At 49.9% G+C, this 27,452-nt stretch overlaps 11 protein-coding genes across 11 annotated transcripts; 7 read left to right on the top strand and 4 right to left on the bottom strand.

The window, feature by feature from the left end:
* Nucleotides 1-25: 25 nt before the first annotated feature.
* On the top strand, nucleotides 26-2,040 carry K444DRAFT_617743 (putative cystathionine beta-synthase). Its single transcript, XM_024881191.1, has 2 exons — nucleotides 26-418; nucleotides 466-2,040. The coding sequence occupies exons 1-2, from the start codon at nucleotides 159-161 to the stop codon at nucleotides 1,814-1,816; spliced, it is 1,611 nt and encodes a 536-aa protein (XP_024732188.1). The 5' UTR covers nucleotides 26-158; the 3' UTR covers nucleotides 1,817-2,040.
* A 687-nt stretch (nucleotides 2,041-2,727) lies between these two features.
* K444DRAFT_569377 (P-loop containing nucleoside triphosphate hydrolase protein) lies at nucleotides 2,728-3,922 on the bottom strand. Its single transcript, XM_024877233.1, has 2 exons — nucleotides 3,649-3,922; nucleotides 2,728-3,599 (listed from the first exon to the last, which is right to left on the bottom strand). Exons 1-2 carry the CDS (start codon nucleotides 3,841-3,843, stop codon nucleotides 2,922-2,924), a joined length of 873 nt encoding a protein of 290 aa, XP_024732187.1. The 5' UTR covers nucleotides 3,844-3,922; the 3' UTR covers nucleotides 2,728-2,921.
* Nucleotides 3,923-4,183: 261 nt separating this feature from the next.
* On the top strand, nucleotides 4,184-6,641 carry K444DRAFT_538334 (ankyrin; the record flags this gene model as incomplete). The annotated part of the gene is made up of 6 exons (XM_024875527.1): nucleotides 4,184-4,465; nucleotides 4,519-5,328; nucleotides 5,376-5,448; nucleotides 5,498-5,762; nucleotides 5,813-5,925; nucleotides 5,974-6,641. The coding sequence occupies 6 exons, from the start codon at nucleotides 4,184-4,186 to the stop codon at nucleotides 6,639-6,641; spliced, it is 2,211 nt and encodes a 736-aa protein (XP_024732186.1).
* A 1,567-nt stretch (nucleotides 6,642-8,208) lies between these two features.
* K444DRAFT_617740 (putative ATP synthase subunit 9, mitochondrial) lies at nucleotides 8,209-9,010 on the top strand. The gene is made up of 2 exons (XM_024881190.1): nucleotides 8,209-8,414; nucleotides 8,477-9,010. Exons 1-2 carry the CDS (start codon nucleotides 8,291-8,293, stop codon nucleotides 8,836-8,838), a joined length of 486 nt encoding a protein of 161 aa, XP_024732185.1. The 5' UTR covers nucleotides 8,209-8,290; the 3' UTR covers nucleotides 8,839-9,010.
* Nucleotides 9,011-9,210: 200 nt separating this feature from the next.
* Nucleotides 9,211-11,158, bottom strand: K444DRAFT_597249 (alpha/beta-hydrolase). Its single transcript, XM_024878472.1, has 5 exons — nucleotides 10,689-11,158; nucleotides 10,289-10,570; nucleotides 9,827-10,148; nucleotides 9,632-9,726; nucleotides 9,211-9,580 (listed from the first exon to the last, which is right to left on the bottom strand). Exons 1-5 carry the CDS (start codon nucleotides 10,999-11,001, stop codon nucleotides 9,357-9,359), a joined length of 1,236 nt encoding a protein of 411 aa, XP_024732184.1. The 5' UTR covers nucleotides 11,002-11,158; the 3' UTR covers nucleotides 9,211-9,356.
* Nucleotides 11,159-13,640: 2,482 nt separating this feature from the next.
* Nucleotides 13,641-15,164, top strand: K444DRAFT_102441 (uncharacterized protein). The gene is made up of 3 exons (XM_024870265.1): nucleotides 13,641-13,918; nucleotides 13,971-14,719; nucleotides 14,784-15,164. The coding sequence occupies exons 1-3, from the start codon at nucleotides 13,725-13,727 to the stop codon at nucleotides 14,825-14,827; spliced, it is 987 nt and encodes a 328-aa protein (XP_024732183.1). The 5' UTR covers nucleotides 13,641-13,724; the 3' UTR covers nucleotides 14,828-15,164.
* K444DRAFT_617736 (uncharacterized protein) lies at nucleotides 15,055-15,564 on the top strand. Its single transcript, XM_024881189.1, has one exon. It carries the CDS (start codon nucleotides 15,149-15,151, stop codon nucleotides 15,554-15,556), a length of 408 nt encoding a protein of 135 aa, XP_024732182.1. The 5' UTR covers nucleotides 15,055-15,148; the 3' UTR covers nucleotides 15,557-15,564.
* A 32-nt stretch (nucleotides 15,565-15,596) lies between these two features.
* Nucleotides 15,597-20,779, bottom strand: K444DRAFT_569363 (uncharacterized protein). Its single transcript, XM_024877232.1, has 3 exons — nucleotides 20,078-20,779; nucleotides 19,972-20,016; nucleotides 15,597-19,908 (listed from the first exon to the last, which is right to left on the bottom strand). Exons 1-3 carry the CDS (start codon nucleotides 20,418-20,420, stop codon nucleotides 15,998-16,000), a joined length of 4,299 nt encoding a protein of 1,432 aa, XP_024732181.1. The 5' UTR covers nucleotides 20,421-20,779; the 3' UTR covers nucleotides 15,597-15,997.
* Nucleotides 20,780-20,853: 74 nt separating this feature from the next.
* On the top strand, nucleotides 20,854-23,146 carry K444DRAFT_655313 (zinc carboxypeptidase-like protein). The gene is made up of 2 exons (XM_024886002.1): nucleotides 20,854-21,537; nucleotides 21,590-23,146. Exons 1-2 carry the CDS (start codon nucleotides 21,091-21,093, stop codon nucleotides 22,916-22,918), a joined length of 1,776 nt encoding a protein of 591 aa, XP_024732180.1. The 5' UTR covers nucleotides 20,854-21,090; the 3' UTR covers nucleotides 22,919-23,146.
* Nucleotide 23,147: 1 nt separating this feature from the next.
* K444DRAFT_597241 (uncharacterized protein) lies at nucleotides 23,148-25,606 on the bottom strand. Its single transcript, XM_024878471.1, has 2 exons — nucleotides 24,693-25,606; nucleotides 23,148-24,640 (listed from the first exon to the last, which is right to left on the bottom strand). Exons 1-2 carry the CDS (start codon nucleotides 25,442-25,444, stop codon nucleotides 23,422-23,424), a joined length of 1,971 nt encoding a protein of 656 aa, XP_024732179.1. The 5' UTR covers nucleotides 25,445-25,606; the 3' UTR covers nucleotides 23,148-23,421.
* A 1,087-nt stretch (nucleotides 25,607-26,693) lies between these two features.
* Nucleotides 26,694-27,052, top strand: K444DRAFT_538653 (asm-1; the record flags this gene model as incomplete). The annotated part of the gene is made up of 2 exons (XM_024875559.1): nucleotides 26,694-26,826; nucleotides 26,880-27,052. The coding sequence occupies 2 exons, from the start codon at nucleotides 26,694-26,696 to the stop codon at nucleotides 27,050-27,052; spliced, it is 306 nt and encodes a 101-aa protein (XP_024732178.1).
* Between the last annotated feature and the right edge of the window lie 400 nt (nucleotides 27,053-27,452).

Genomic DNA, 27,452 nt, shown 5'->3' with positions numbered 1-27,452 from the left:
CTCGTCTTTCAACACAACATTGCGCCACTCCTGCAGCTTCATTGCAGTACCTGCATGATTTTCTTTCTCTTTTCCACCATCGCCCACTTCTCTCTTCTCTAGAACAGAATTTCTGTCCTTCTTCCTGACCTACCCGCACGGTTCCCTCAATGGCAACAATGTCAACACAAACCAAGCCAGCAGGCCCTCCAGTCATGGCCAGGTCGGCCACTGAGTTGATTGGAAATACACCGCTCGTTCGCCTGAACAATATACCGCAGAGCTTGGGAATCGAAGCAGATGTCTACGCAAAGGTGGAATTGTTCAATGCCGGTGGAAGTGTTAAGGACCGCATTGCACTACGCATGATTGAGGAGGCAGAGAAATCTGGAAGAATAAAGCCAGGAGACACTCTGATCGAGCCCACGAGTGGAAACACGTATGCGAAAAATCTTGGATACGTTGGTGCATTCTAACAATCTGCAGTGGTATCGGTCTTGCTCTCGTGGGTGCTATTAAAGGGTACAAGACGATCATCACCCTTCCTGAGAAGATGTCGCCGGAGAAGGTAGCTGTGCTTCGAGCACTTGGGGCAACAATCATTCGCACACCAACACAGGCAGCATTTGACTCTCCAGAATCCCACATTGGTGTTGCACGACGTCTGCAGAAGGAGATTCCCAATTCCCATATTCTGGACCAGTATACCAACGAGAACAACCCATTGGCGCACGAATACGGAACTGCGGAGGAGATCTGGAAGCAGACCGATGGCAAGATCAAGGCTATAGTGGCAGGTGCAGGGACTGGCGGAACCATCACTGGACTTTCTCGAGGATTGAAGAAGCATAATCCGGACATCAAGGTCATTGCCGCGGATCCATTTGGCTCGATCTTGGCTTTGCCAGAAAGTCTCAATCAAGAACATGCCAATGAAGCATACAAGGTGGAGGGCATTGGGTACGATTTTATTCCGGACGTTCTCGACAGAAACTCGGTGGATATTTGGTATAAGACGGATGACCGGGAATCCTTTGCCTATGCCAGAAGGCTCATTGCTGAAGAAGGTCTGTTGGTTGGTGGCAGCAGTGGAAGTGCAATTGCTGCAATGGTCCGAGGTGTAAAAGATTTGGGCCTTGGAAAGGGTGATATGGTAGTTGTCATCTTGCCTGACAGCATTAGGAGCTACCTGAGCAAGTTCGCCGATGATGATTGGTTGGCAGCCAACGACCTTCTCCCCCCAACCCCTCCGGCTACCTCACCACCTTCCCCCATTTTGGACCCATCGAGGAGAAATGACCCATATCGTGGTGCTACCCTCCGAGCTCTCCGGCTGAAACCTGTTACCACGGTCTTGGTGGATACTTCTTGTTCCGAGGCCATCGAGACAATGCGAGAAAAAGGCTTCGATCAATTGCCAGTCCTTGCATCTGCCGGCGGAAAGCTCGTTGGCCTTATAACCCTCGGTAACCTTCTGAGCTGGATCAGTCAAGGGAGAGCAACGGGCAAATCACCTGTCTCTAATGTTATGTTTGACTTCTCCTCCATCCCAGAAGTCATCACGGACCCCAGGGATATCAGCAACTTGCCACAGCCCCCAAAAACAAATGGAGTGACTAACGGTAGTCAAGGAAGAGAGCAAAAGACTCCCAAGAGAAAATTCGTGGAGATAACCATGGACACGCCTTTGTATGCACTGAGCAAATTCTTCGAGTGGAATAGTGCTGCTGTTGTTACGGAAAAAGGCTCTATTGAGCATGGAGGGCTTCCGAAACCAGTGGCCGTCGTCACCAAGGTTGATCTGTTGTCGTGGATGGTCAAGCAGTCTAAAGTATAATTTTTTTATTTACGTATTTATGCTTTACGCTTTTTATGATTTGTCGAAGGGTTTCGATGCAAATTGCGAGGCGTTACGGAAAAGACTTACAGGTAGATTCAACACTACAGTCCGAATGATGGTAGAGAGATAGAGTGTGCAAGCACTTAACTGCTAATTACGAACTGAATTGACTGGCTTTATGTGCCTTGTCTCTGAGCAAAGTCCCATCTGCCAGTGATCAGTGTGATTTACCAACCATTTTGTGATGTACTTCCCTATTTTGGACAAATTGATGCAAATTTGTGAGCTCCAGAGGTTGCAGGAAGAGTTTCTTGATGGCCCACCGGGTGCTGGTGGAGAGTCCGCCCATGAGGATTGCCCTATAATTGAAAAGTGAAAAATTCTGGAGCCAACCTTTTGTTGCGTGTTGCGTCAATGTTCCAAAAGTTCTGGTGCAATGAGGTTGTCAAGTTAGCTGAATTTTCACGTTCGCTCGTTGCCAATATTGCCCCGGCATCTTATTAGTGCAAGGTTTTCTGGTTCATTGAGGTACCCAACTAACCCTTTATATCTTCCTTTTATATCAGATGAAAGGTGCCTTGATCTCATCTCATCACTTGGCATGGGATGAAAGTCCATTTACTCTATGTCGTGAGCTTTTCTCCGATCTGAAGCGAAAGTTATGTTAAGATAAAGTTGTCTTGAGATCAGAGTTGACTTTCATCTGGTCCTCCATATCAAAAGTGAATATCATTTAAGAGTTTGTTGCATATCGGTCGGATGTCCTAACAAACGTTGGTACATTGAGAATACCCTTAGAGTAAAGTGAATAGCTCCTCCAGTTTTTGTGGCGTATCGTATCAATGTGCCAACAGTTTCTGGTCCAATGAGATTTAGTTTCAGTCTCACCGTATGAGGGAGAGAAGAGAAAAGACACGATCATCCCTGGAGGAGACTTATGCGTCTTAAAGACACAAGAACATCTCTGGAGGATGGGACTCGGAGAATGCCCGGAGTGCATCAAGTTGCGGCTAGACTTATTGCTGAGTACTAACTCGCCAGGTCTATTGAGAGGCACTGCTAGAACACTTTCGATAGTTCGCAATAATGTATTCGGAGCTTCTCAAAGTCTCTCTGAGATCCATTTCCACCACTTATCAACCGTTGGACCTTCTCCTCCCACCACATTACCACCCAAGACCTCAACCGAGATATCAAACTCTTCCATCTGAGAGAACTTGAAGCTGGTGGAACCCATCTCTCCCAGCCAGTCATCCTTCTCGTCCTCAGCATCTCCCATTCCAATACCCGAATCCAGCAAGCCTTTTGACCTAGATGTCCTGACCTTTGTAATCTCAGCCTCGAGGCTACTCTTCACAAGGGCTGCGGGAAGCGCTATGAACAGATCCATCTTGTTCGCAGCGATCAGGACTGGGATCTCCTTCATTGCTTTCGCAGCTTTACTCCCAGTCACTCTCTTCTGCAATAAGAGCAAGACATCATGGAGATAGTCTGCTGTCTGCCTCAACCCCTCATCTCCAGCTGATAGTGTAGCAGCATCCACCAAGAAGATAAGCCCCTTCAGATTCTGCGGGTTGGTGAGACTCGCTAGGGCGTGGTGCCTGAGCTTTCCGTGGCCGGGAGTGTCGATCAAGAGGAACTTCTTGTGCGTCTGATTCGTCGGATCATTGTCTGAGCGATATTTGTCCGAGCTAGCTACGGCTCCAACTGGTAATGAGCATTCGACAGCTATTGGGGTTTGAGAAGTGTGAGTGGCAGCTGCCTTTGTGCCACGTTCGAACTTGAGGAAAGTCAGCGAATATCTAGGGAGGATAAGGACTGCTGCTCACTAAAGTAATAAGAGATGTCTTGCCAGAGCCGCTGGGGCCGATCAAGAGAATTGACGGTAATGTAGTGAGGCCGCTGCTTCGGAAGACGACTGAGTGGAGGAAGATGGGGATCGTGACGGCGAGCAGGATCGCAATTGCCAGACCCAGAGGGGAAGGATTTAGCAGGGCATGCAGCAAGTCTTGCATGGCAGCCATGATGCCCGGGTTGCAAAGATTCAGCTGGCCAAAGCCGTCAAAAGGCTGCGGGGAGTTTGGTTGTGGTATCAAGTATGTCTCTGTTGAAGATGGCGAGGCAAGGCTTCGGGGCAAGTGAAGATTGACTCCACTCAACCCCTGTCACATTTCCTTTTCTTGGTGCTCAGCCTCGCTCCCCTACGCAAGTGCAGGCGACCTGATGATTGTATCCTCAATTGCACGAATAACCGCTCGTCAGCAACGATATGACATGACCTCTCTTGCGCGAAGCTCATAGTCTCCCACTGCCAGCATTGCTCCTTCCGATCGAATTCAATCGCCATCGCGCCGTCATCCTGAAATGGCACACGCGGGCTCGAAACCTCCAACAAATACAGCTGGGACAGCGCACAACAATTCTCCAATCATGCCCAACGGCAAGGCGTCGGTCGTGGCGCCCAAGCTGAGCGATGATAATCATGTCGAACTCGAGGAGATCAATCCTTCGGGGCATGATTTTAGTCCAGAAGATGATATTATGCAACTTGCTCGTATGGGCGATATTCAGGGGGTCGAGAAACTCTACGACAGTGGGAAATTCGACGCTTCATATAGCGACGCCGAGGGCATTACCCCATTACATGTACTTTGGCCTGCAATTCTCCTTGGCGGTGGACTTACTGACCCCATTTACAGTGGGCCGCAATCAATAATCGGTATGCGTTGTGCCAATTTCTCCTGAAGGCCGGCGCCGATGTCAACAAGAAAGGGGGAGAGTCGGTAGCTACACCAGCCATGTGGGCCGCACAACGATGCCATTACTATACTGTTAACCTATTGCTTCAGCATGGCGCGGACCCCCTGATCACCGATGTCCAAGGTTATAATATACTTCATCTGGCGACCTTCGAAAGCAGCATCCTTTCCGTTACCTTACTCTTGCACCAAAACATCGATGTAGACATTCCGGATAGCCATGGACATACTTGTCTTATGTGGGCGGCGTATAAGGGGTACCCGGCTCACGTTGATCTGTTTCTGAGATGGGGTGCGAACGTTCATGCAACCGACGAGACAGGATTCACCGCATTACATTGGGCTCTTGTGAAGGGATCTCCGGGCTGCATACAGAAATTGATCGAATATGGATCTGATCGATTCGCAGAGACGGCAGACGGTCGATCGCCGGACACCCTGGCAGCTGAGATGAAGACGGAGAGGATGTGGCAGAAGGCATTGAAGGAATCTGGCTATACTGAAGACGCCAAACAGAAGACGCTCGAGTTTCCAATGTCTTCATATTTGATGAAAGACAAACGGGGATTCATGTCAAAGTTCTTCTTTCTCTGGCCATTCCTGATCTTGTGGGTGATGGTAATGGTCTCAAGTCACATGGTGGTATTTGCTGGTATACCTCTTGCTCTTTTCGCTGGCTATGCTTTGCAATGGGTTGCCATGCAGGTCATGGAGTACGCTCCGTCCGATATGAGACATATCCATAAAACGGTAAGCTCCTTATGTCTCTGGTGAAGTGTAGAACGCTGATCAAATAGCCTTGGCTCGCGGGTATCTTTGCCGCCACTCTGTTTTGGGTAGGATTACGATGGTTAACAACCATCCTCCCTGGTATGTGCAATTCCATCATAAGGCCGTTATCATCGCTAATCAGGCCTAGGAACATTTTCAACATATCCCATCAGCAACATTGCCTTCGGGGTATTCTATAGTCTTTGCGGGTATTTCTATTTCTGCACAATGTTCTATGAGCCTGGGTTCGTGCCCAAACTCGGTGGCCTCACGCAGCAAAAGGCTGTCATCGATGAGCTGTTAGAGTTGTGGAAGTTTGATGAGCAGAATTTCTGCGTTCCCTGCATGGTTCGAATGCCTCTGAGAAGCAAGCATTGTAAAAGATGCAATCGCTGCGTGGCGAAGCATGATCAGTCAGTATCCCGATTTGTATCCTTGCGGAAACTACTAACAACTTTTACAGCCATTGCCCATGGGTCAATAATTGCATTGGGATAAATAATCACCGCCACTTCTTCCTCTATCTAATCAACTTGGAAGCTGGTATTCTGGTTCTAGTAAGGTTAACGATTGGATGTAAGGCCACTGATCTCCCGAGCACACATCCTAGCTGACGATGACAAGACTTTGAGTCCATACAAGAGACAGGTGATCCAGAGTGCAATATTCTAGGAGAAGGCCTATGCCGCGTTGTGAATTCAGATCCGTACACTCTGGTACTTGTGATTTGGGCGACATTGCAATTGACGTGGGTAACTATGTTGATGTTTGTGCAATTTGTGCAGATTTCGAGGGCTCTGACGACTTATGAGAATATGCGCGGCGCTCATCATTCCCAAGGCAAAGCCTCAGAAGCCATCACTTCAGCACTCACTACCGGTGCAGGGTCATGGTCAGGAGCTCAAGTGGGAGGTGCGGGTATGGGCCCTGATCCGGCTCTACCACCTACACACGCTCCTGGTCATCACCACCACCACAAAGCTGGTTGCCTTGCCCAATGGAAAAAGATTCTGGGAATTGATACTTTCGTCGATACCGCCTTGGATGCATATGGAGGCAACAAGAACCGGCCACGACAAGCTCGCAATCCTTTCTCGAATGGCTGTATTGGAAATTGCAAGGACTTCTGGTGTGATCCAGCACCGATATTTGGGAAGAGGGAGAATGGCTCGGCCATGCTGGGAGGGCAGTCAGTGGACTATACGAGCATGTATGAGAGTCCTCGGTTGGCTATGAGGAGACGAGGCGGCGGTGAAGCGTATGAGGCTGTAGCTGCCGAGGATACTGTATGAATGAACTAAGAATATAGCAGCGACGTTGTTGATAATATAAGCCTTCCTAACCTTCAGCGCTGCGGCAGCGGATATGGCACACTGGCACAGGAGATATTCAAGTAGCCACACTTGAGTTGTGTCTCTTCACAAGTTAAAGGTGGGAGGGCCAATGGCCATACAACAAGGCTGCCAAGGAGCCTCGGTATGTTAAAATAGACAGATGTCATCTCGGCTTCGGGAGCTCACTGCATGGAAGCTTCTCAGCTGCCGCCTGCAGCCAGGTTCAGAAGCTCTCAGGCTCTCAGCCATGGGCCATGGCAGCGGTCCGCGGACCACTCTTTTGGTTCCCCGGCACATAGCGAGCCCCTGAAGCTACTGTACGAAAGCGTACGATCTTGGATTTAGCGTGCGACAGGGGCATCCTTGAACAAAAAAAAAAGCCTTCGAGGTGCGGGCTGGGAGCTTGCTCGGAGAAAAGCTGTTTGCTGCTGGAATACCGAGCTCAGAAGGCGTCGCGCAAGGCTTCCGGCAGCTTCTCTCGAATACAGGACGAGATGCGATTCATACGAATAGCAACAGCACACCTTGAAAATGCTGCCTCCTTCGGACGAAAATTGCTTGCTCATCGAGGAGCTTTGAGATTTGAGATGTGTCGGGAGCTTTCGGATCGGACAATTGTCGGCGCAAGCGGGCTAGCGCAGCCCTTGTTCGACGTTCATTCCGTCAAGCACGCACTTGCGGCTGCGATCCCGGATCCTTAACCTGACCTCGAGCAATCAGCAGCGGCACCGACATTGCATTCCTCGCTCCAGACTCCAGTGAGTCCAGTAAGACATGAGATTTGCATGGTGGCGTCAGATCCTTGTTTTCAATGTTCCTGACCCATCATTATTCCATGTCCAATCCATCCAGCAGCTGACGCCAACGGAAGCTGGAACGTGTCTTCTTGGACTTCGGCCGTGACCCCCAAGTTGACCCCCACCCTATTCGAGTTCCTGGCCTCGTTTGTGGGCTGTGGTGTTGACTCGTTGCAGGCTTGGGTAGAGCCGGAACGCCATTCGCTGTGTAGTGCAGCACTGCAGCCAGCCGGCACAAGCTACCCAGCCTGCCGGGAAGAAGCAAATGAAAGCGTCAGAGAGACCCAAAACCAAAAAAAAATCAATCTTCCTGAGATGCGAATGTCCGCGTTTTCCCGTAGCTACCTCCTTGCCCAGGTCCTTTTCTGCCACTCGGTGGATTCTCACGTCCCACGCTTTGAGTTTTTTTCTTCTAGGATGGATCCATTCTTGAATCCACCAGCAGTGGATTCAGACCCGTTATTGGATCCACCAAAAGGGATTTGAGCCTCAAGGAGTCAAGGAGACAGTCAAGTGTAATGTCTCAAACCCAAAGAAGTTACGCCTCCCAACCCTGCACATCACTCTCAGATCACCTTGCGGTTGTTCCCACCTTGATGAGAACAACCGGGATCTAAATGAGAGACGGAGCCGCTTCTCAGTTTGCTGTCCACTGTCTCAAGAAAATTTTCCTCCTCGAGCTCCCATCCTTTCTTTCTGCCTCTTTTGAAGTTCTACGATTCTAGCACACTTCACCTCCATTCTCCCCTCATTCTCTCCAGACTTTGCTCTCTTCCAATCATCTCCGCCCTTCTCACTCTCTCCTCTACAATGGCTGCCACACGCATGTTTGCCCCTAAGGTGGCCTCCCTCATGGGCTCAACCTCTGCTAAGGTTGCCCGCCCTATCCTTCGCAGCAGCGTCAAGGCCAATGGCTCTCAACGGGCCTTCTCTGGTAAGTCCTACCTTCCTCGATGCCTCACATCGCCCCAGCATTCACTTACATATCAAACACAGGCGTCTCATCTGGCATCCGCTCCAATGCCCCCTTCCAAACCCTGAAGCGTCAACAAGCATCTCAAATCCTCAATGCCACCACCCGCAACATCATGGGCCGTCAAACCGTCCGCCCATTCTCCTCCGAAATCGCCACAGCCATGGTCCAAGTCTCCCAAAACTTGGGTATGGGCTCAGCAGCCATCGGTCTCGGTGGTGCCGGAATCGGTATCGGCATGGTGTTCGCAGCTCTCCTGATGGCCGTTGCCCGCAACCCAAGCATGCGAGGACAACTCTTCGCGTACGCTATTTTGGGTTTTGCCTTCGTTGAGGCTATCGGTCTGTTCGATCTCATGGTTGCCATGATGTGCAAGTACGTGTAGATTCATAGATGGGAACGGCACCGGCATGAGATGATTGTAGGAGAATAGAAGGGTGCAAAATAGACATAGAACATAGACGGCACGGGCATAAAATAGACTGTACAGTACTGTTCTAGAAGCATTAGATTCATGAATGCATATTAGCGGATAGGTTTCACACATGGGAATAGAACTACTCCACTCTTTTTTCGACATGTTTGACATTTCATGTGACGACTTTGAGTCCAGGGATCAAGGATCCAAAAAATGCACTAATGTATACATAATAAGATCGAATGGAACCCACATCCACTGGAGTTGTTCCAATCAAGTGGAGCAGGAGTTCGGAGAGATCACGTGAGGCACAGGGTACACCTGAAGATGTGATATTTTGGGCTTACAACTTGACAGCTGTATTGTCTTGCGGACTCGAGGTGGAACCGTAGGTTTAGACATCCTCTATGGCTGTTCAACTGGTGCTAAGAAATATATATTGAAGCCAGAAGTGCTGTACAATGAAAGACCATCACGTGCCCGACTCACAACTTTGCTCGAGCATCATCATCGTACCCGCTCCCCTTCTTCACCACCCCATAAGCTCCACCTCCCTTCCCAAACATCGCCCTCAAATCTCTTGCAAGCCATTCTGGCTTCTCAGTAGCATAGAAATGCCCTCCGGAATCGTTCTCGGCCTCATAAACAACCGGGCCCAGAGTCCTACACCATGTTTTGGGGAATACGGCGAGCTCTTTTGGGTTGTAGGCTACAATAAATCAGTATCTTTCTTGGAGGATATTGGATTTGCAAGGGATACCCATTCCCAACTTGACCCCGCTTATATATCCTCCCAGATCAGCTGTGGTGATATTTCCAAGTCCCGATTTCGTATGCAAGGTCTCATAGTATATCCTAGATTAATAAATAAGTCAGCAATTGCAATGAAGATTGTCGAGGCATTGCCCTTGGGGGAATTTCATGTTGGAGAAGATATTCCCCATCATCCACTTACCTGTGAGCAGCACCCGGACCCATTCTCGAAAACTGATAGATACTGACCCACGTCAAGATCTCCTCGTCACTCCAAGGCATGTTATCAGTCCAGTCATGCAATTTCTCATATATCCAAGCTAATAACGCAACAGGGCTGTCATTCAGAGCATAGGCTAATGTCTGAGGTTTTGTTGATTGGGTCAAGTTATAACCATAGCCTTCCTTTGAAAACCATGCTGAGCGTTCGAATCCAGCTTTGTCTCTCTGGGAATAGGGCATGACGGTATGCTGGAGGGCTAAGAATGGATTCTTTGACCAGGTTGGACGACGAGCTAGAATCACTATGTGGTCTCGGGGTTAGCATTGCAAGATAAAGGAGAGCTTTGTGAAGTGACCAAATATTTCAGCAATTATTTTCCCTCACATACATGCGTAGAGAGTAGATACAACCCACAAGACGTTGGAAAGGAAATACACTCACTGTTGGTATGGCTCGCCTTGCAGTGTTCTGGATAAAGAGCACCAATTGCTCTTGTGACCCAGAATCCCCAGTCTCCTCCTTGAGTAACATACTCATTGTACCCGAGAGAGAGCATCAATTTGTGGCACGTTTCAGCGTACTGAGCGAGTGCAAACCCCCTTTTCTTTGGACCCTCGGAAAACCCGTAGTTGGGGAGGGAAGGGGCGACAATGTGGAAAGCAGGGCCACCGGGTTTGGCCAGGAGGTCGAGAATGGGGAGAGCTTCGATGAAACTCCCTGGCCCTTTTTGAATGTAAGTCATGCTGTTGTACCAAGATGCGTCGAGAGTTTAAGGGGTAACCCCCTGGAGAATTGAAACAAATTGAGACGAAATGGAGGAAGGACAATATAGAAAACGTACATCCATGAACAAAAAGCAACGGGATAGCATTTTTGGTCTCGCTCTTTTGCCAGACGAAATGAATGTTCAACACATCAAAGCCGTCAACTTTAATGCTGGTGTGGTACTGAGGGACCTTGTTGAGTCTCTCTTCCGCTTGTCGCCAAACCCATTTCTCCCACGCTTTCGTCAGTCGCTTCATGTCAGCGAGGGGAACCCCGAGATCCCATGCTGAAGAGTCCAATTCATCTGGGAAGCTTGCGAGGCCAAGTTTCGTCTTCAAGTTATCGATTTTCTCCTGTGGGACGGAGATTTTGTAAGGTTGTGGAGTCATGGTCGTGATTCGGTCTTTGAGAAGGTATGAAAGTATGAAGTGTCTGGATGCGATACTTCTCCGGCTTGGAGGGCCTGAGGCGGTTCTTATACTTTCTTGGAATTTATACCATGAAAGGAATCACCAAATTGATACTTAAGCTTACATGGGGAGAGACAGCTTACCTCAGAATTTTCTGTGATCAACATCGACCAAAGGTACTTCTAGAGCTCCATGACGTCCGTAACCGAGGCTGGCCCCCTAAGGTTAGTTACCCCGCGATCGACAGGATTCCCACGCTGCTGACACATCTTCACTATGGCTTTCCTTACATAAGGTGGTTTTATGATCCCCTTGTTCTTCTGCACTGAATTCAATCTCAGCTCATCCATCATCCATGTCACCTCGAGGCTGTCTCTGAGCAACAGGATGGTCCCGCCTAAGTTGCACCTCATTTGGCTGCCCTCGCGTATGCCAACGGTTCTCAACCCTGCTGCCTTGTTCGACACGATGAACTCCCGGAAGGTGAACGCAGCCGTTTCGCGGCTTCTTGGAAGGCTGTACTCCAGCTGCCGGGAGATCGCTGGTAGATTAAGCTCTCATCTGTACTGACGTTGACAGGTTCCTGAGCTTCCCAAGCGCGAGGGGTCAGATTCATCATTATTAACCATGAATCCTAGCACTATCGATTAGAGATGGGATACTGTGGATTATGGTGAAAGGTTGCTGAGATTCCCTGAAGATTCTTTAAGTGAAAGATAATCATTACTATTTGAATTAATGCGCAACTATTCCTCTCACATCATTTACCCTCCGAAAAATTCTGCCTCTCCTATCGCCGTCTCAAGCAAGATTACAGTCTTTCAAAGCCAATGCTTCTTCAGATAACCAGGCATCACGCCATAAGCTCCTGTTGCGTTATAGCTGAAGTTAATGCTATGTCCGACACCAGGGTGGGCAATTGCTTGAAAGTCTGTCGAGGTCGGGAAGAGTCCCTCTCCTTTGTACCTGGCTCAGCACTCCTTTGCAGTCTCCACCGCAAACGCCGAAGTCAAATCCGCCTCTAATGATCTGATCAAAATGAGGTTCCTTACTCACAACTTGGAGGTCTTAACCTACCATAACAGGGCGGACAAAATTGGAAGCCCTAAGGGGCAACGTGCTAAGCGTGAACAGCTCAATCGCAGCCAAGGGCTGCCTCACATTTTCAGTATACCATATGACTTCTTTGTCGTAGCTATCCGGATAATTATAAGTAGCCGCACTTCCGAAGGCATCTACCCAGGTTAAATATCCCTTGTCTCGACCCCTCCATTTTCCAGGAGCTAGTCCAGTGGCAATGCGAAGTCCCCATGCCTCGAAGAAAGCCGGACTTGCAGCTGAGTGGATTTGACTTCACACTCACATCAACAACAAGATCGATAGGGACTCAACGACAAATTTAGGTTTGGGCTCTCGACCATCCCGTTCTACTAACACATCACGTTCAATGGAATTGCGGCTCTTCTACCATTATGCCACAATCACAGATCACATCTTACCCTCTGTGAAGAACTTTGTGGAGCCAACATGTGGACTAAATCCATCCCATCCATCGCCTTTGATTGTCAATATGTTTACAGTGCCGTTTTAGGCTTGGCAGCCATTCATCTCTTGAGCTTTATGCCTAATGACATCTCATTACGAGCAGCAATATAATAAATCCTGGATGAGACCATTTCCAGACAGAGAGGAGAAATGGTATCGATCACCAGCATAAACTCTCTATCTATATTCACCACTTTTATCCTACTGCAAGCCCACACCAAGTCAAGAGCAATCTGCCTAGCAACGAGCAATGAGTTACATGCCTCCCCTGAACTGGTTTTATCTGCAAACTAGCCTTTGAAAAATTGGCCACGAGGCTCTACTTCATATCGGAGATTCAGATATCAGGGCCTACTTTTTTTTGAACCCCGATTTGGATGCGATTTTAGTTCCGATACAAGAGTCTCCCCTGGAGTTTCCAGATGACCCTTTCCTGTACCTCTGGTACGACCCATCTCTTCCAACAGGGCGGAGAGAAATCTACGCCCAAGCTTTAAAATACTTAGAGCGCGTCAAATTGTGCATTCAAGCTGGAGAGCGATATTGCCAGGAGAGGTTCCAGCGGGATTCGTGGGGTTGTTGGAAGAGGGCGACCCACTTGCTTTGGCTATCTTGGCGAGGCTCTTTGCGCTGCTGAAGTATATAGAGGAGCTGTGGTGGTTGAAGGTGCCGAGTTTGAAGTCCGAGGACTGGCTGGGTTGGTGAGCTAGGATTGGGAGTGGATTGTGAAGTGGCCTCTGGAAATCCCGGAGGGTGTTGCTGAGGTTATGGAATATTAAGGGAAAAGGACCACCTAGAATATAGATTTAGAAATTTCAATCCGCTCTCGAACTACTTTTCTTTTCATCTAATCGAATCAGCGGCCACCTCGGCTCGAGACCCTTGCTACCAACAAACATTGTCTCCTTGGTAAGGTTAACTTTAGATGGCTAAAACATTATCATAATTATACTCGGCCGCTTGAGTTAAACTCTCGCAGTACGTCAGAGCTGCTGTGTTACTTAAGTATGTTTGCAGTGAATTGATTGGCTGCAAGGATGTGCGGTGGGGTCAGCAGTTGGGATGCACCGGATGCATGAAGGAGCCCAAGAGGCGCTTCTCTATCTCCTCTCATTCCATCCCCATCAACGATATCAGAGGATTTACATATATCTACAATGGCTACATTCGGCATCCCCCAAGCGATAAGCGCCATGAAAATCGTCCTCGACATCGCAGTGAAGCTTAAAAACGAGAGTAAAGAGCTCGCCCTCGTTGAGAAGGAAATTAGGAGAGTGAAAAATGACCTCAGCGACATCGAAACACGCATGAAGAATCCCAAATCGCCACTTGGGCAATCAGACGCGGGAATGTATTACCCCACCTCTCTCTTTCCGAGCACATCATTGAGTTTAAATCGGTAGAAAAGCGAGAATTGAAGAAGATAGCAAGGATATCAAGGAGGGGTGTGCGCAGGCGAAAAAGATCTTAGACGAACGGGCTCGCATGCACAGTCTTGAACTCGGTTCCAAGACTTGGTTTGTAATGTATCGGGTTCCAGAATTGAAAGACATCATTGCTGGGTTCACTGCGACTACAACAAGCATCGACAAGAAGATTCAACTACTGCTAGCTGACGCAGCTGAGCGGGCTGCTGCTTCCCACGTAAAGGCTCAGAAGAAAGCCGAAGAGCAAGCAGCAGCGAGTGCAAAGGCACAGAAGAAAGCTGAGGCACAGGCTAAGAAGCTTGACGAGAAAATGAACAAAGTCCTAGAACAGCAGAAGAAAGATAGGGCAGCGAATGAGGAGCAAGAGAAGATTACGAAGAAGATTTTCGAATTGCTGGACAAGCAAGGAAGAAAAGTTGTGGAAGATATTGCATTGGGCAAAGGAGACGGGAAGACGGCCGCGAATTTGGTGGATGAACTTGTCAGCGGAGGGATGAAGAGGAAGGATGCTAAAGCCGGCGTGCAATCGACGATGTCTGCGGTGCGGAGTGAGAGTCAATGTCAGAAGCAGACAATAAAACGAGCCGCAACTGATGAAGCGAAAAAAGGAGCTCCGGCCTCGAAGCCTACTGCGGTTAAAACCCAAATAGCAGCAAAGGCAGGTCAGGAGCCCGAAGTAAAGAAAAATAACATATGGATCCTCTGTGTGGACAGCCGCAACGGACGTGAGTCCCTCCCTTTCTTGAAGGTTCCAACAGTCCACACGTTATTAACCTCCTCGGACGATAGCACGCTCCATTATGGCCCAGACCTACCTTGAGTTTGTGCGTTGATGGACTATGAACACACAAAAACGATGGATCTTCCAGCGTGTGCACTCTATCGGCATTCTAACTTCATCCCCATTCACCAAGTCTATGATCGAATCCGGAAAATTGCAGGCAAATAAGGCTAATGTACCAATGAGCGGGTTAGCGATTGAGGCCATTGCCGGTGAAGAGTCCCACTTTCAAACAAAAGACTGGCCGAACGAGAAGGGGACCATCTTGAAGCGGGTACGAGAACAGAAATCTCAAGGCCTTACTCACACCCATTTTGAGCGGTATGAGCACATCATTTGCTTCGCAAGGAAGACGTTTGATCGGCTAGAGAAGATGAAGGCGACTCTCGAGGCCGGGGAGAAGAAAATCAAAGTGGTTTCGAAGATCCATCTTCTTCAAGAGTGTTTTTGGCTTAATGATGATAATGACGAGAAGAAGGAAGACCTTCTCAAGATGGCGGGGAAATTGAAAGTTGCGCTGAAAGAGTTCTTGAAGGTCGAGTTCAAATGGGAGAGGCCAGCGATTGGGATTGCGAGCGGAGAATGGCGAACACTTGAGATCCTTGTGGATGAAGAGGTTGCGAAAAAGATGAAAAAGGACAAGGGGGCGTTGATGAATAAAATATTGGAGAAGAAGGGGTGTACGGTGAATGTAGCCGTCGATATTGCTGACAAGTGTCTCGTATCTATCTCGGGGCCAAAGGGTAAACTGGCAGAAGCGCAGAAAATGGCCTTGTCTTAGCGATAGTAGTTAGTCTTTCGACCGTCACATAATACAGGTTCAGTTTCGAATTGATCATGGAATTGAATTGTTTAATGTTATGCTTCCTGCCAACGTCTGGCCAAGAACTCCAAATAAAGTGTAGACCCTGGGTCGAGTCGTTCCCCTGGACGCCTTTCCCGTCTCCATTCCCAAGCAAAGAGCTAATCAAGTTGTTGTAGCTACCTTCTAATATACACCACAGATGAGAACCCAAGAGAGTTTTCATGCTTTTCGTATGAATCGCTGTCCAGAACCAAATCAATATCAAGCACACTCCGGTAAACCATGCCTCGTCAACACCGCGTTGTCATCGTCACGGTCTACCTCATTGTCCGGGCTGAAAGCTGGGACACTGGGGTGACTTGAGTAACTTCAAAAAATAAAAGGAACAAGGTGATCTTATGCATTGTACCAAGAATATCAAGCGCTCACTGCGGTTTGTGGTGGACTTGATAATCTCTCAATGTTAGATTCGCCCACTTCATCATGATCACTACCAATAGGGTGTTTCTCCGAAAATCCCGTCCTCGTAGGTGAGTTCGAAGCTTCGGGGGTATAGAACATCGCCTGCATCGCAGGGTTATCGTTTGCCTCCTCATATTCGTCCTCCAATGGACTCATTGGTGGCAGTGGTGTTCGTCTGCCCTCGGAGAAGCTGACGGCCGCATCGCTATCATCACCGTCGGACACCACAATAGCAGGACCGCCCGAGTGGTGTGCAGCTAACTTCCTGTGCAAGTCCCTAAAGCTCCTCGCAGTCGCCGTGCTTGTAGTAGCTGCCGACCCGTGTCGTTCATGAAATTCGACGGGCTCGGCTAAGACAGAGTGAAAATCATCGTCAATGCTTGCTGGGGAAATGAGTCCTGCTTCGTCTTTGTGAGGCTGCCTCCGAAGTCGCAATCGTTCTTCCTGTGACATGCTTTGAAGCTCCGAACCGAATGTTATAACAGAGGCTTTCTTGCCGTGTACCACAAAACTTCCAGTGCCGCGAGACAGAACATCCTCCTTCGTTTCCTCGGACATCGCTCCGCTTGATGCCGAATCCCTCCCCTTTCGACTACGGTTATGATTTGGTACGTGAGCTTCTCGCAAAGTACGATGCAGACTGCGTCGAATTTTGCCTCGGTCTAGCTTGTCCTTTTCCTGAACCAAATCTCTACTTTCCTCGTTGTCGGGACCAGTCACAGGCCGTTTCCCCTCTGGCGTTTTATCTGTATCCACAAGACCGGCCTGCTCCAATACTGCTTGCTCTGCAGCATCGACTGTTGGAGTTTCCGGGCGTTGAGGGTCACTTGCCAGCCTCGCACTTCCCCTGGAAGGTGTCGGGGCTATACTGGGGCTCGCAGGCGCTTTTGCACTAGAAAACGAGGGCTTTCGTTCACCGCGTCCGTTGAAAGAAAGAGGAGGGAGTTCCCAAGATGCTTGCGCTTTATGGAAACTTGATGAGCTTGTGAGTGTTGGTGGGGCCTGGAAAATGTCATCCAGAGCGTTCTCTGTTTCTTGCTGAGATGATGGTTGAGTCGCCGTAGATGGACGGTTAGCGGAATGTGTTGTAGGGGACCTTGGTGTTCGTTGCTGACCGAGAGTGCTCGCCTTCGAGTGCAGCCGTGCTAGAGCAGCCCGTTCAGAGGATGGAATTTCGCCGGCAGGGTCCGGTCGAGGAAAACTGCCATCCAAGGCTCTTTCTTCTTCCAAATCCATCGTCAATATGTCTTTATGGCATTTCAACCGCCAGATTTCCAGTCTACCCCACTTCAATTGGGCGGCCATCCGACCTGCGGCAAGAATAACTTGCTCTCGAGTCTTCTGCTGAATTGGCGCAAGGATCTGAAGATGACGAGCGTTTCTCAGTTGTGCATCGAGCTGTTTCTGAGCAACCACGAGCTTTTCTTCAGCATCAGCAATTTTCTGCAGCATAATCTCCCGGCGAGCAGCGAGAATATCTTGTTGCATCTTTGTATCGATCTTGCCACTGACGATAGTGACTTCTCCTGACGGTGTCTGCACTGATCTTGTCGAGTCATTATGGCTCTCGAGCCGACGAATACCACGAGACCGTTGGCCCTCATAGTTTCCGCCGACGACACCTCGCATACGCACTCCAGAAGTCCGGAATGCAGCTGCGTAGTTCAGCTTCGCCAGCCAGTCATTCATCTCTTGCTCGTTATCAGCCAAGAACGTTTCCTCGAAACCCCCATGACGGACAAAAACGAAAGCATTTTTGTGCTTCTTGTAAGTGGAGTCAAGCAATGCCACTGCGTCGTCAGTCGACATCAGAGCGTCTGGCTTGAACTGATCAAGAGGAGGCTTGAAGATGACTGGAGAGCCATCATGGCCTTGCTTGATATGCTGTTCGAGCTGGTGCATCAAATTTTTGATCCAAGCCGTGTTCCTGAAGAAATAAAGTTGTGCGCCAGTAAGTATGGCTCCCCATTCCTGCCATGGCGATCTTGTTTTCTTCTTTTTCGCATCCTTCCGCCAAAGTAGCCCGACTTTCGTGATCTTTATATCCACGATCCCAGGGTGTGCTTCCTCAGGATTGTTCACAGTTTTGTCAGACATGAAAGCATCAGGTCGTGATCTTGCTGAAACGATCTGCAACACGCCAGTCCTGAAGAACGTCTTCTGCAAATCAAATAGGTTCAAGGACTGCGCCGTCCCAAGATAACTGTAATGCTCCTCCAAATACATCACCTCCTTCAGGTTCGGACGGAGTGTGTCGAGCTTGCTGTCAATGATGAGCGTGTAGGGGTCGACCGGATCCTTGGAAGGCCGTTTGGTTGGGTCCACATTTCGACGAGACAGGATGGACTTCTGTTTCGTTTTGTGTTGAATGATGCGTTCGCCGTTGATGTCAAGATCGTCTTCGACGTGGATAAAAGGTGTGTAAGAAATGTTGTCGTAAAAACACTCGAGAATTTCGTCGAATATGCCCTCCCCACGGGTATTCTTCAGGTAGTCTGGCTTCTGCATTTTGTGTTTGTTGTTCTTGTTGAACACGTCTGTATGTAATATGAGAAGCGAAAAGGCGATGAAGTAGGCTTGGTCAGGGGATGCATAGATTCCCGGGTTGCATTCATGGTAACGGTTAGCAAACCCTTGGAGGCATCTGTCAATTTGCTGAGTTTCTTTTGGTAATTCAACTTCCATCAGCAATTTTCGAATCGCCATATCCATAGGATCACCGAAAAAACCGAAGCCACGCATGTAGCTTCGAAGGACAGCTTGGGAGAACGGGTCAGTGCCTTTCGAAAGAACACTAGCCACAACACCTCTGCTGACAGCCTCTTCCAGACGAACAAGATATTTGGCAGGGGTATCATCCTCGTGTCGCTCTGGCAAGACTATAATGGGCTCTCGCGTTAATTGCATTGAATTATTCTTCGACGTGCTTGATCCAGGGGTTGCAAGGCCAGAGCCTTGCCGTGGAAACGGCGGTTCTGAATTTTGCCGTAAACGATGGGACAACCCGAATAGATCACCGAAGCTCTTTCGACCAGTGGACGTAGAGGTGCGAGTAGACGGTAGTGTTGGGGTTGGTAAAGGGTCATCACTGGGCATATTTCGTAAAGAGCTTAAGGTCGATGATCGGCCCCGCATTCCTAGTCTGGCACGAGTCGGAGAGGACTTAGAAGACGAAGCAGTTGACCCTTGTCGGAACAGCTGTGCACCAGGGGCAGCAATTGCAGATGGGCTCTTTGCTATCACACTGTGTGATGGGGATGGAAGAGGCGAGGCGAGCCCACCACTGACTGCTACATCGTCAGCCGAAGGAGACTGTAGAGCTTTTACAGCTGCGGATTCGGTTCCTAGTCCTCGAGAGGTATTCTTTTGGGGGAGATGGGAGAGATCAAACAACGGAGATGGTTTCTTGCGACGGGGAAGCCGGAAAAATGTAGTGGTCGTATGAACTGTATGTGTAGTGGTTGTGGTAGTCGCGTACACCCCATGGTCCCCAGAGCTGCCATCAGATCTCGAAGACTCGGATAATCGATTTACGGGCAGGGCCAACGTAGAATTGGCCTCGTCACCGTATGCTGGGGGCGAGCTACCTGCTTGAGTTGCAGGACGTTCAGGCTCGTCGAATGTCACCCGGCCTTTTCCAGAGGGAGCAGTCTCCGTCATTGTCTTCCTTCGCTCCTTCTTTTCATTTTTGGTAACCCTCAGTGATGACGGCTTTTCTAGGTGATTGCTGTCCGCCGAGGTCGAAGTGGCAGTCCGCGAACGGCCAGGCATTTTTATCCGAGATTTCTTCTTGGTAGGTTTTGGAGCGTTCATTTCCATTGTCGGAGCTGTGGTAATGATGGCGGGGGCGGCAGGGGCGGCAGGGGCTAGGTCGTCTTTATCAGCCCGATGTCCATGGTAGAAAGGGGAAACTTTACTGGGATACTCACTCTGTGGTACAGGAGGGGTCGGATCGGCTTGGGCTTGAAGACGAGCTTGAAACCATGTTAGCATCCAGCGTACGTCAGATGACCAAAAGATGATTAGAGAACGCACCCCTAGCCGATAATTGAGAGTCTGAAGCGTGTCGAAACTTCAGCATGCTGAAGCGACGATGTTTATGATCCTCCTCCTGAACTGGAGGCGAGACAGAACGCTCTAAGTCCGCAGACTCGGTACCACTCTCAGCTGATGTTCTGGCGACTGGTGAGCATTCCAATGCCGACTCAGGAGACAAGAACTCTGCTGCTGAAGGCCGCCGAGGTATTTGCTCGCTGGCTCTCCCATCGAGAACTGCGGAGTGGGTGCTGGTCGAATCGGCCGAGTAGAAGCTATGTCTTCGCAGTTCTGCATCGCTGGCAGGGCCTCGCCGACGCAACAAACCCTGCATTAGAGGCATGATGGAATTGAGGCCGTGAAGTCATTGATCCCGAGAGCCTGCTGGATGAGAAAGAATTGTTGCGAGAGAATCACATTCGCTGTGGCAGGTGGAGGTCTGGTCGTTAGTTCGTTACGCTGCTCAGCTGGGGCTGGGAGATCCTGGCGTTCAGAGCACTAGGGGGGATGCTGTAAACGAGTGACAATGGCAGCAACAGCGTCGTGTCACCGTCAACGAGATGTGCAATCAGGATGCCATTGGCGCCGAGGATCGGGGTACCACGAGTGATGCGTGTGTTCAGGAATTTTCGGATGAGTTCGTCGTCTGAGTCCAGAGTGACAGTCTGCGTACCAAATGGCGCTGGTGCTGGTGGCTTTAGCGCCGTTCTCGAAGCCAGGCATAGAAGCAGAGAGCAGTCAGCATAACCCAGCCGGAACGACCCCCCACCGACGGACTCGATCTAGCGGCGCCCCAAAGTCCACTCCAGCCACTCACAGCCTTGCGTACCTTTGTCTCGCTGGTGCCCGTGCGGAGGCAACCATCGACGGTACTTGTATCCCACTCCGAATCATAACCTGCCACTTCTCAGGATAGCTCACTGAGCACACGACCACGACCACGGCCACGGCCACGAACCTCTCCTCTCCCTCTCCCACTGTACGTTGTCATCCTGACAGATGCTCCGCTGACCATGCGCCATCCACTGTCCCTTCTCCCCGCCTTTCTCCTGCTTTTCGTTGCCGTCTCCATCGAAGCATTTGTCGTTCCATGGAGCAGAAGCGACAGCGCACAGTTCTCCGCTCCTCAACGTCATGACTCTGCAGGACAGCAACGGCCATACCAGTCTCGCAACGTACTCCCAAATTTGACATGGCTACGAGACTTCGCCATCGAGAAAGTTTTTCGGGTGCCGAAACCGGTCAAGGCTGGCCCAGTCAGACCAGGCTCTTTCCCACACCCATCGAGCTCCGAATTACCCAACACCTTGTTGGCGAAATATGGAGGGGACGTTGTTCTTCGATTCAATTTGAGCACTCCCGCTGAGGAGAAGGCCTTGGCCGAGGCGGCAGATACCCTCTTCTTGGATGTGTGGGAGTTCACCCAAAATTGGGCAGATATTCGTCTTCGAGAAGATGATGTGCGTCGAGTCGTCCCAGAATCTTCGGGCCCTCTTCTAACTAGGTCTCTAGGTCCCCTCACTTCTCGGGTTACTGCCGAAATCCTTACAGAAGGCATATTCAAATTTGATGCCGGACCTGGCTAAGACGATTTACCAGTCGTACCCGTCAATTGCCTTTGCGGACCCGTCCCTGTCCCCGAATCGTGCAGACCGGTCTTTTACACCAGCTTTAAGGACGTCGGATGGAGTGGAGAATATCTTTTTCCGCGACTACCAACCGTTGTCGGTAATTGTGCCATGGATGAAGCTTATGGCCTCAATGTTCACAACCCATGTGCGGATGATCAACATAGGGACGACCTACGAAGGTCGAGACATCCCAGCGCTTCGAGTAGGAGTGTCCCCGAATCTCCCGCAAGAAGATGAAGAACCCCGGAAGACTATTATCATATCCGGAGGCTTCCATGCCCGCGAATGGATATCAGTGAGCACCGTGACATATATTGCATGGTCTCTTATTACCTCGTATGGAAAGTCGCCAGGAATTACCAAGCTTCTTCAGGAATTCGATTTCGTGTTGATCCCGACCGCGAACCCGGATGGATATGTATATACATGGGAAAATGATCGATTATGGAGGAAGAATCGCCAGCAAACCAGCTTGAGATTTTGCAGAGGACTTGACCTTGACCGTGGATTTGGGTTTGAATGGGATGGGACCTCCTATCAAAGCAATCCATGCTCAGAGAGCTATCCAGGTGACGAACCGTTCCAGGCCGTGGAGTCCCATCGATTGGCCGAATGGGCAAAGAACGAAACCGACAGCAACGGTGTGAACTTCGTGGGTTTCTTGGATCTGCACTCATACTCACAACAGGTCCTATACCCATATTCCTATTCATGCAGCGCCGATCCACCAAGCCTGGAGAATCTCGAAGAATTAGGCATGGGCCTGGCAAAGGCGATCCGGATATCCAGCGGCCAGCAATATGGTGTAGCCTCAGCATGCGAGGGCGCTGTGTCCTCTAATCTCACCCCCGCGGGAGGCTTCTCGAGGATGGAAACCGGAGGCGGCTCAGCAATCGACTGGTTCTACCACGAGATGCGCGTCCGCTACAGTTACCAAGTCAAGCTCCGCGACACTGGAGCCTACGGCTTCTTACTGCCGAAAGAAAACATCGTGCCTACAGGAGAAGAGGCCTTCAATGCCGTAAAGTACTTTGGCGATTTCCTCCTGGGGAATAAAGGCATCGAGTCAAATCTCGTCGAGGAGATGCACCGCGGCGTTGTGAGCCATTCAAAGGTGCAGACAGGAGAAGAAGAGCAGCTTGTTGAAGATGAAGAGGTTGAAGACTATGTGGCAGAAATCAATTGGGAATTGAGACGGAGGAGGAGATGATACTAAGGTGTCTCATTCATTGAATGACTCGAGTTCCGGCGTTTATAGGGGCACTGGGTTAATTGCTCTACGAAGCACGGTGTCATATTATCTGGGGCGCAAGGGCGGCAATTTGATAATTCTAGGCAGGAAAACAGGCAAAGATAAATGCGGTACACGCCGTAAAGATTATGTACGGCGCAATGTAGTTGTGCTCCATTGAATACATTTTCATCATTGAATTTTGGCACTCAACTTGATTCATTACCAATTCTAGGTCAAGGTCTTCGAGTGAATCCTATGATCGAAAGACTTTTATTGCACATCTACTCAATGTTCCAAAAGTTCTGGTACATTGAGATTGGCGGTAGATTGTGAATGACGGAACAGACGTTTGTTGCACCAACTCATGTTCCCGTGAACAAGGTTTGAGATGGTTGAATAGTGTTCGGAACTCTTTTGCTCAAACGTCGTAGCTCTTCAATTTACATGCTATGCTCTCACTACGCTCAGAATCATGGCATTTACTTCTTCCCCTTCTTCTTCTTCGCCTTGCCCGCTCCACCCGGCCCACCTGCCTTCTCAACCTTAACCGTCCCTGCACCACCCGCTAACTCTAAGCTCTCTTCTTCCTTCACCACACCACCTTGCGTCATCTCCATCGCCTTCTTCTTCCCTTTCTTGCCTTTCGGCCGATACGTGCTCCTATCTCTCAACGGCAGCCACCTCTCTGGATCCATCCTTTTCCCTTCTTCGAAGTCCTTGGGCATCTTCGACTTGCTAATCTTCTTCTTCTTAACTGGTACCGGCTTCTCTTTATCCTTTTCATCTAGACTGCGTTTCTTGCTGGTAAGAGCGGAAGGTGCAGGGAGAGTAGGGACCCCCGCCTCTTCGAGAGCTGCGGCATCGATGCCAGATATGAGACGAGAGATAGGTGTTAGTTTGTCTAGGTTGAAGGATACTTTTGAAAAGTCGGATGTGGCATAGGAGGCGACGTAGCCAGCAATCGCAGTGCGGTCGTTCGGGTCTTGGGAACGTAGGCTGGAGAAGATCTCACCTGCCGCAGAGAGTTCTTCAGGGTTGGAAGATTCTAGAAGCGAGGTGCCTGCTGCGCGGAGGAGGGAGAGAGATGGTTTCGATTTCTTGCGCCAGTAGGAAGCAGCTTTTCTAAACTCTGTTTTTATGGGCGATTTCCGTCCGGATAAGCGGTAGAGAGAGATGATGAGTGCTACGAGTCCGGGAGCGTAGCGTACATCTTGGTCTGCTGGAGTGGTTGACTCTTCTAGGCGCCTGAAGAAGGTTTCTAGAAGACTTATGGCAGGACCAGGATTGTTGATTAGGAGATAGAGCTGAACGACAACGAGTATTAGGCCAACGTCGTTTGGGCGTTTCTCTAAAAGGGGCAAAATTGACTTTAAACTCGCTTTTCCCGTCTCACTCTTTGCATGTGCTGCAGCATTGAGAACTGACAGTGAGCTGATATATGGCGAAATCGTGGGGGAAGGCGATTTTAAGATGGCCGAAGAAGTAGATTTTGAGACTCCCGGATATTTCTGTGCTTGTAGGTCGATGGTGTATCTATTGCGCTGTAGTATGCTCGCTTGATGCTCAAAATGTTTTTCGGTGTGAGATAAGTTGGGGACTGAATCGAAGATGCGTTGGGTCATGAACGGGTTATCGGTATGGGTCGTGGCTGCCAATGCATTGTTTTGCGCAATGACTCGGGACGGTGGCTCAGGGACACTATACTCGTGTTAATATTAATAGATCTCCTTTTGGAATTTTCCCAACGTACTCAGCAATGTTTATCATCTTCTGCAGAACTTCCGCTTCTTCCAGCTTGCCCAGCTTCGTGAAAACAAACGCCTGTTGAACCATGATCGGCAGAACTTCAGCTCTCTTTTCCTCGTCACTTAGCTCATCAAGCGCCTCGCATAAGTCTCTAGCTCTCTTCAGCAACACACTTCCAGCACCCAAGTCTCCTCTTGCAATACACCCGCAAGCAGCATTGTAGGAAGTCTCAAATGCTTCGAGATCCTCGCGGGATGGCTTCTTCCTGCTCGTTTCCACCTTGTCGCCGTTTCCCTGCCACTCCAACTGCGCATCTGCCGCCGAACTGTTGATTCTTAAATCGTTTTCTTCCCCTTCTATTGCCATAGCTCCTGAACTCAGCTCCTTGTATAATCTTGCGGCATCCTCGAATTTCTCTGCGCGATAAGCCACTTGGGCGGCGACATGCTTCAGACCGCGTGTGTTCGCTCCTTGCACAAGTTTCTCGGCTTCTGCTAGCTGCCCCGTCTTGTATAACGCATACGCCTTCTCCAGCACACAGGTTTCCGCAAGTTTGTCTCCCCCATCGTCGAGCGCTCGGAGGGCGTCGTTGAAGCGGTCCAACTTTAGGAGTGCCACAACTCGAGTGTGAAGAGCCTCGGGATTGATTTTGGAGGATTTGAGGACGGCATTGGCAGCCTTGAGCACTTCTTCGTGGTCCTCAATCGTCGAGCCACGGAGGAGCGACGTGAGTGTGGCCGTCGCGTTGGAGGCCATGGTGGCGGCTGACCTGCACGGGCTGTCAGAGTTTCAAGATTCTTATTGAAAAGTCGCCATCAGATATCCCAGATCCGGTCTTCCTGGCACGGTTGTCGAAGCTGGGCGTTGCTGAGAAGAGGTCAAGTTCAGTCATGTGCTATGTGCTATGGCGGGGTTGTGCTTCAAAAGTTCTGTCCAGCGTGGGGCAGCCGCTGTGAGAAGCCATTACCGAGCCAATCAAGGTACGCAATGACGCTGAGGACAGTAGTATGGGAATGTAGAGATTTCTTCCGTCCCAACTTTCCTGTAACGCTGATTCCTTTCTATCATGCACAGAAACTTTGGAAATTGCGCTACCCCTTACGAAAGAGTCGGTGAGATTGGTAATGTGTTTTCGCTTTCAACTCTTCAATATTTTGTCCTGCCATGCTCCTCGGTCCTCGCTGACAGGTTTCGGATGTACTTAGTGGGTACATCCCCAACGCTGCAAGTTGTCTCTACCACACTCTCGTCTTATTGTCTCACGTAATTGCAAGCCTCCAGAAGCCTCCAGAAGCCTCCAGCAGCTATCCGGAGAGCAAACAACCCAGATCAAAGGTAGGGAAGGTATCGAAAGTGTTTCACATGGGGGCTGTGCCTCTTTGATGGCTTGCTTTCACGCAGCGCACTTCGCTAATGCACCCCAAGCCGTCTCACCCGCCAGGCGCCAGCCAGCACAATTGACAAGGCTGTGTCGAACGACTTTCTTTTTCTTTCTTCCTCTATTCTACTTTCCTTGATCCCATCGTCGTACTCTTGAGTTTGGAAAGCTGTCGGAACCTCCTTGCAAGGCGACGCGAGAAGACAGCTTCAATCCAGGCGGAGTAAGCTTGATCCCCGTCTCCGCACCCCACAACGCTAATAATAGACAACCACAGATGGTCTCGATAGGTCGGGCCTGAACCATCTTCCAAATACCTTCAAACGGTCAAGAACTGACCAGCCGTCCGATACCGACTCCGTGATCACTTCTCCAATGGCTTCAGCGCACAGTTCACCGTACGCACAACCCCCACAAGGCGGCGGCGGCGGCCAGCCTTACGCTCTCCCACCTCCTCAGCAGGGCCAGGAGGTCCAACCTGGAGGCCAATACCCTCAATATTCCTACGACATCCAGCTGCGTTACCCCCAAGATCCGAATCGCCCCTATCCACCACCCCCACAACAAGGTCTTCAACTTCCCCCAATGGCTACAATGGACATGCAAGGAGGATATGCTCAGCAAGAGATGGTTGGAGATACAACGGGACAAGTTGCTCCTCCAGGTGTGAAGCCGCGAGTCACGGCTACTCTCTGGGAGGATGAGGGGACTCTGTGCTTTCAAGTTGATGTCAAGGGTACTTGCGTTGCCCGACGAGAAGGTAAATCTGCTTACGGAGCAAGTCTAGATTTATTCCGTTGCTAATTGGAATAGACAATCATATGATCAACGGCACCAAACTCCTCAATGTTGCAGGTATGACCCGAGGCCGCCGCGACGGTATTCTCAAGAGCGAGAAACAGAAGCACGTCGTCAAGATTGGCCCAATGCATTTGAAAGGCGTCTGGTCAGTCAATCTGCACGGTATCGGCCATGATGGAAACTGACCATTGACTTCTAGGATTCCCTTTGAACGCGCCCTCGAATTCGCCAACAAGGAAAAGATCACCGAGTTGCTTTATCCCCTCTTCGTTCACAATATCGGAGCTCTTCTCTACCACCCCATCAACCGCGGTTTTCCCACTGCTGCGCAAATCCCACGAAGCCAGGAGCCCCAACCTCAATCGCAACCTGGCGATTACAGAGCAACGGGCCCTAACGGAGAGCAACTCCCGCCTTTGTACTCTTAGCTTATTCTTTCTGGTGTAACGGTGCAACAGGGACCGGGGACTGCTCTACGCTTTTTGACGCCTGCGCGGCGGAGTTCTCTCCTATTCTTATGACTGACGGATTTCAAGTATTTCGATTTTTTGGGGGAGAATCTCTGGGTTGAGAAATGGGCGAGAA

The sequence above is a fragment of the Hyaloscypha bicolor genome, assembly GCF_002865645.1.
Source record: "Hyaloscypha bicolor E unplaced genomic scaffold K444scaffold_126, whole genome shotgun sequence".
NCBI lineage: Eukaryota > Fungi > Ascomycota > Leotiomycetes > Helotiales > Hyaloscyphaceae > Hyaloscypha > Hyaloscypha bicolor.
This window is presented reverse-complemented; position numbering and strand designations above follow the sequence as displayed.

Coding starts and splice junctions, on each gene's coding strand:
- K444DRAFT_617743 (XM_024881191.1), top strand. CDS start 159: ATGTCAACACAAACCAAGCCAGCAGGCCCTCCAGTCATGGCCAGGTCG. Junction 419..465: donor GAGCCCACGAGTGGAAACAC/GTATGCGAAAAA, acceptor AACAATCTGCAG/TGGTATCGGTCTTGCTCTCG.
- K444DRAFT_569377 (XM_024877233.1), bottom strand. CDS start 3,843: ATGGCTGCCATGCAAGACTTGCTGCATGCCCTGCTAAATCCTTCCCCT. Junction 3,600..3,648: donor AGACATCTCTTATTACTTTA/GTGAGCAGCAGT, acceptor ACTTTCCTCAAG/TTCGAACGTGGCACAAAGGC.
- K444DRAFT_617740 (XM_024881190.1), top strand. CDS start 8,291: ATGGCTGCCACACGCATGTTTGCCCCTAAGGTGGCCTCCCTCATGGGC. Junction 8,415..8,476: donor CTCTCAACGGGCCTTCTCTG/GTAAGTCCTACC, acceptor TATCAAACACAG/GCGTCTCATCTGGCATCCGC.
- K444DRAFT_597249 (XM_024878472.1), bottom strand. CDS start 11,001: ATGACTCCACAACCTTACAAAATCTCCGTCCCACAGGAGAAAATCGAT. Junction 10,149..10,288: donor CAAGGCGAGCCATACCAACA/GTGAGTGTATTT, acceptor GAGACCACATAG/TGATTCTAGCTCGTCGTCCA. Junction 9,581..9,631: donor CGGGGTCAAGTTGGGAATGG/GTATCCCTTGCA, acceptor GATTTATTGTAG/CCTACAACCCAAAAGAGCTC.
- K444DRAFT_102441 (XM_024870265.1), top strand. CDS start 13,725: ATGGCTACATTCGGCATCCCCCAAGCGATAAGCGCCATGAAAATCGTC. Junction 13,919..13,970: donor GGGCAATCAGACGCGGGAAT/GTATTACCCCAC, acceptor TTAAATCGGTAG/AAAAGCGAGAATTGAAGAAG. Junction 14,720..14,783: donor TGTGGACAGCCGCAACGGAC/GTGAGTCCCTCC, acceptor CTCGGACGATAG/CACGCTCCATTATGGCCCAG.
- K444DRAFT_617736 (XM_024881189.1), top strand. CDS start 15,149: ATGAAGGCGACTCTCGAGGCCGGGGAGAAGAAAATCAAAGTGGTTTCG.
- K444DRAFT_569363 (XM_024877232.1), bottom strand. CDS start 20,420: ATGCCTCTAATGCAGGGTTTGTTGCGTCGGCGAGGCCCTGCCAGCGAT. Junction 20,017..20,077: donor CTCTCAATTATCGGCTAGGG/GTGCGTTCTCTA, acceptor CATGGTTTCAAG/CTCGTCTTCAAGCCCAAGCC. Junction 19,909..19,971: donor GACCCCTCCTGTACCACAGA/GTGAGTATCCCA, acceptor AAGACGACCTAG/CCCCTGCCGCCCCTGCCGCC.
- K444DRAFT_655313 (XM_024886002.1), top strand. CDS start 21,091: ATGCGCCATCCACTGTCCCTTCTCCCCGCCTTTCTCCTGCTTTTCGTT. Junction 21,538..21,589: donor TTCGTCTTCGAGAAGATGAT/GTGCGTCGAGTC, acceptor CTAGGTCTCTAG/GTCCCCTCACTTCTCGGGTT.
- K444DRAFT_597241 (XM_024878471.1), bottom strand. CDS start 25,444: ATGGCCTCCAACGCGACGGCCACACTCACGTCGCTCCTCCGTGGCTCG. Junction 24,641..24,692: donor AAGATGATAAACATTGCTGA/GTACGTTGGGAA, acceptor ACACGAGTATAG/TGTCCCTGAGCCACCGTCCC.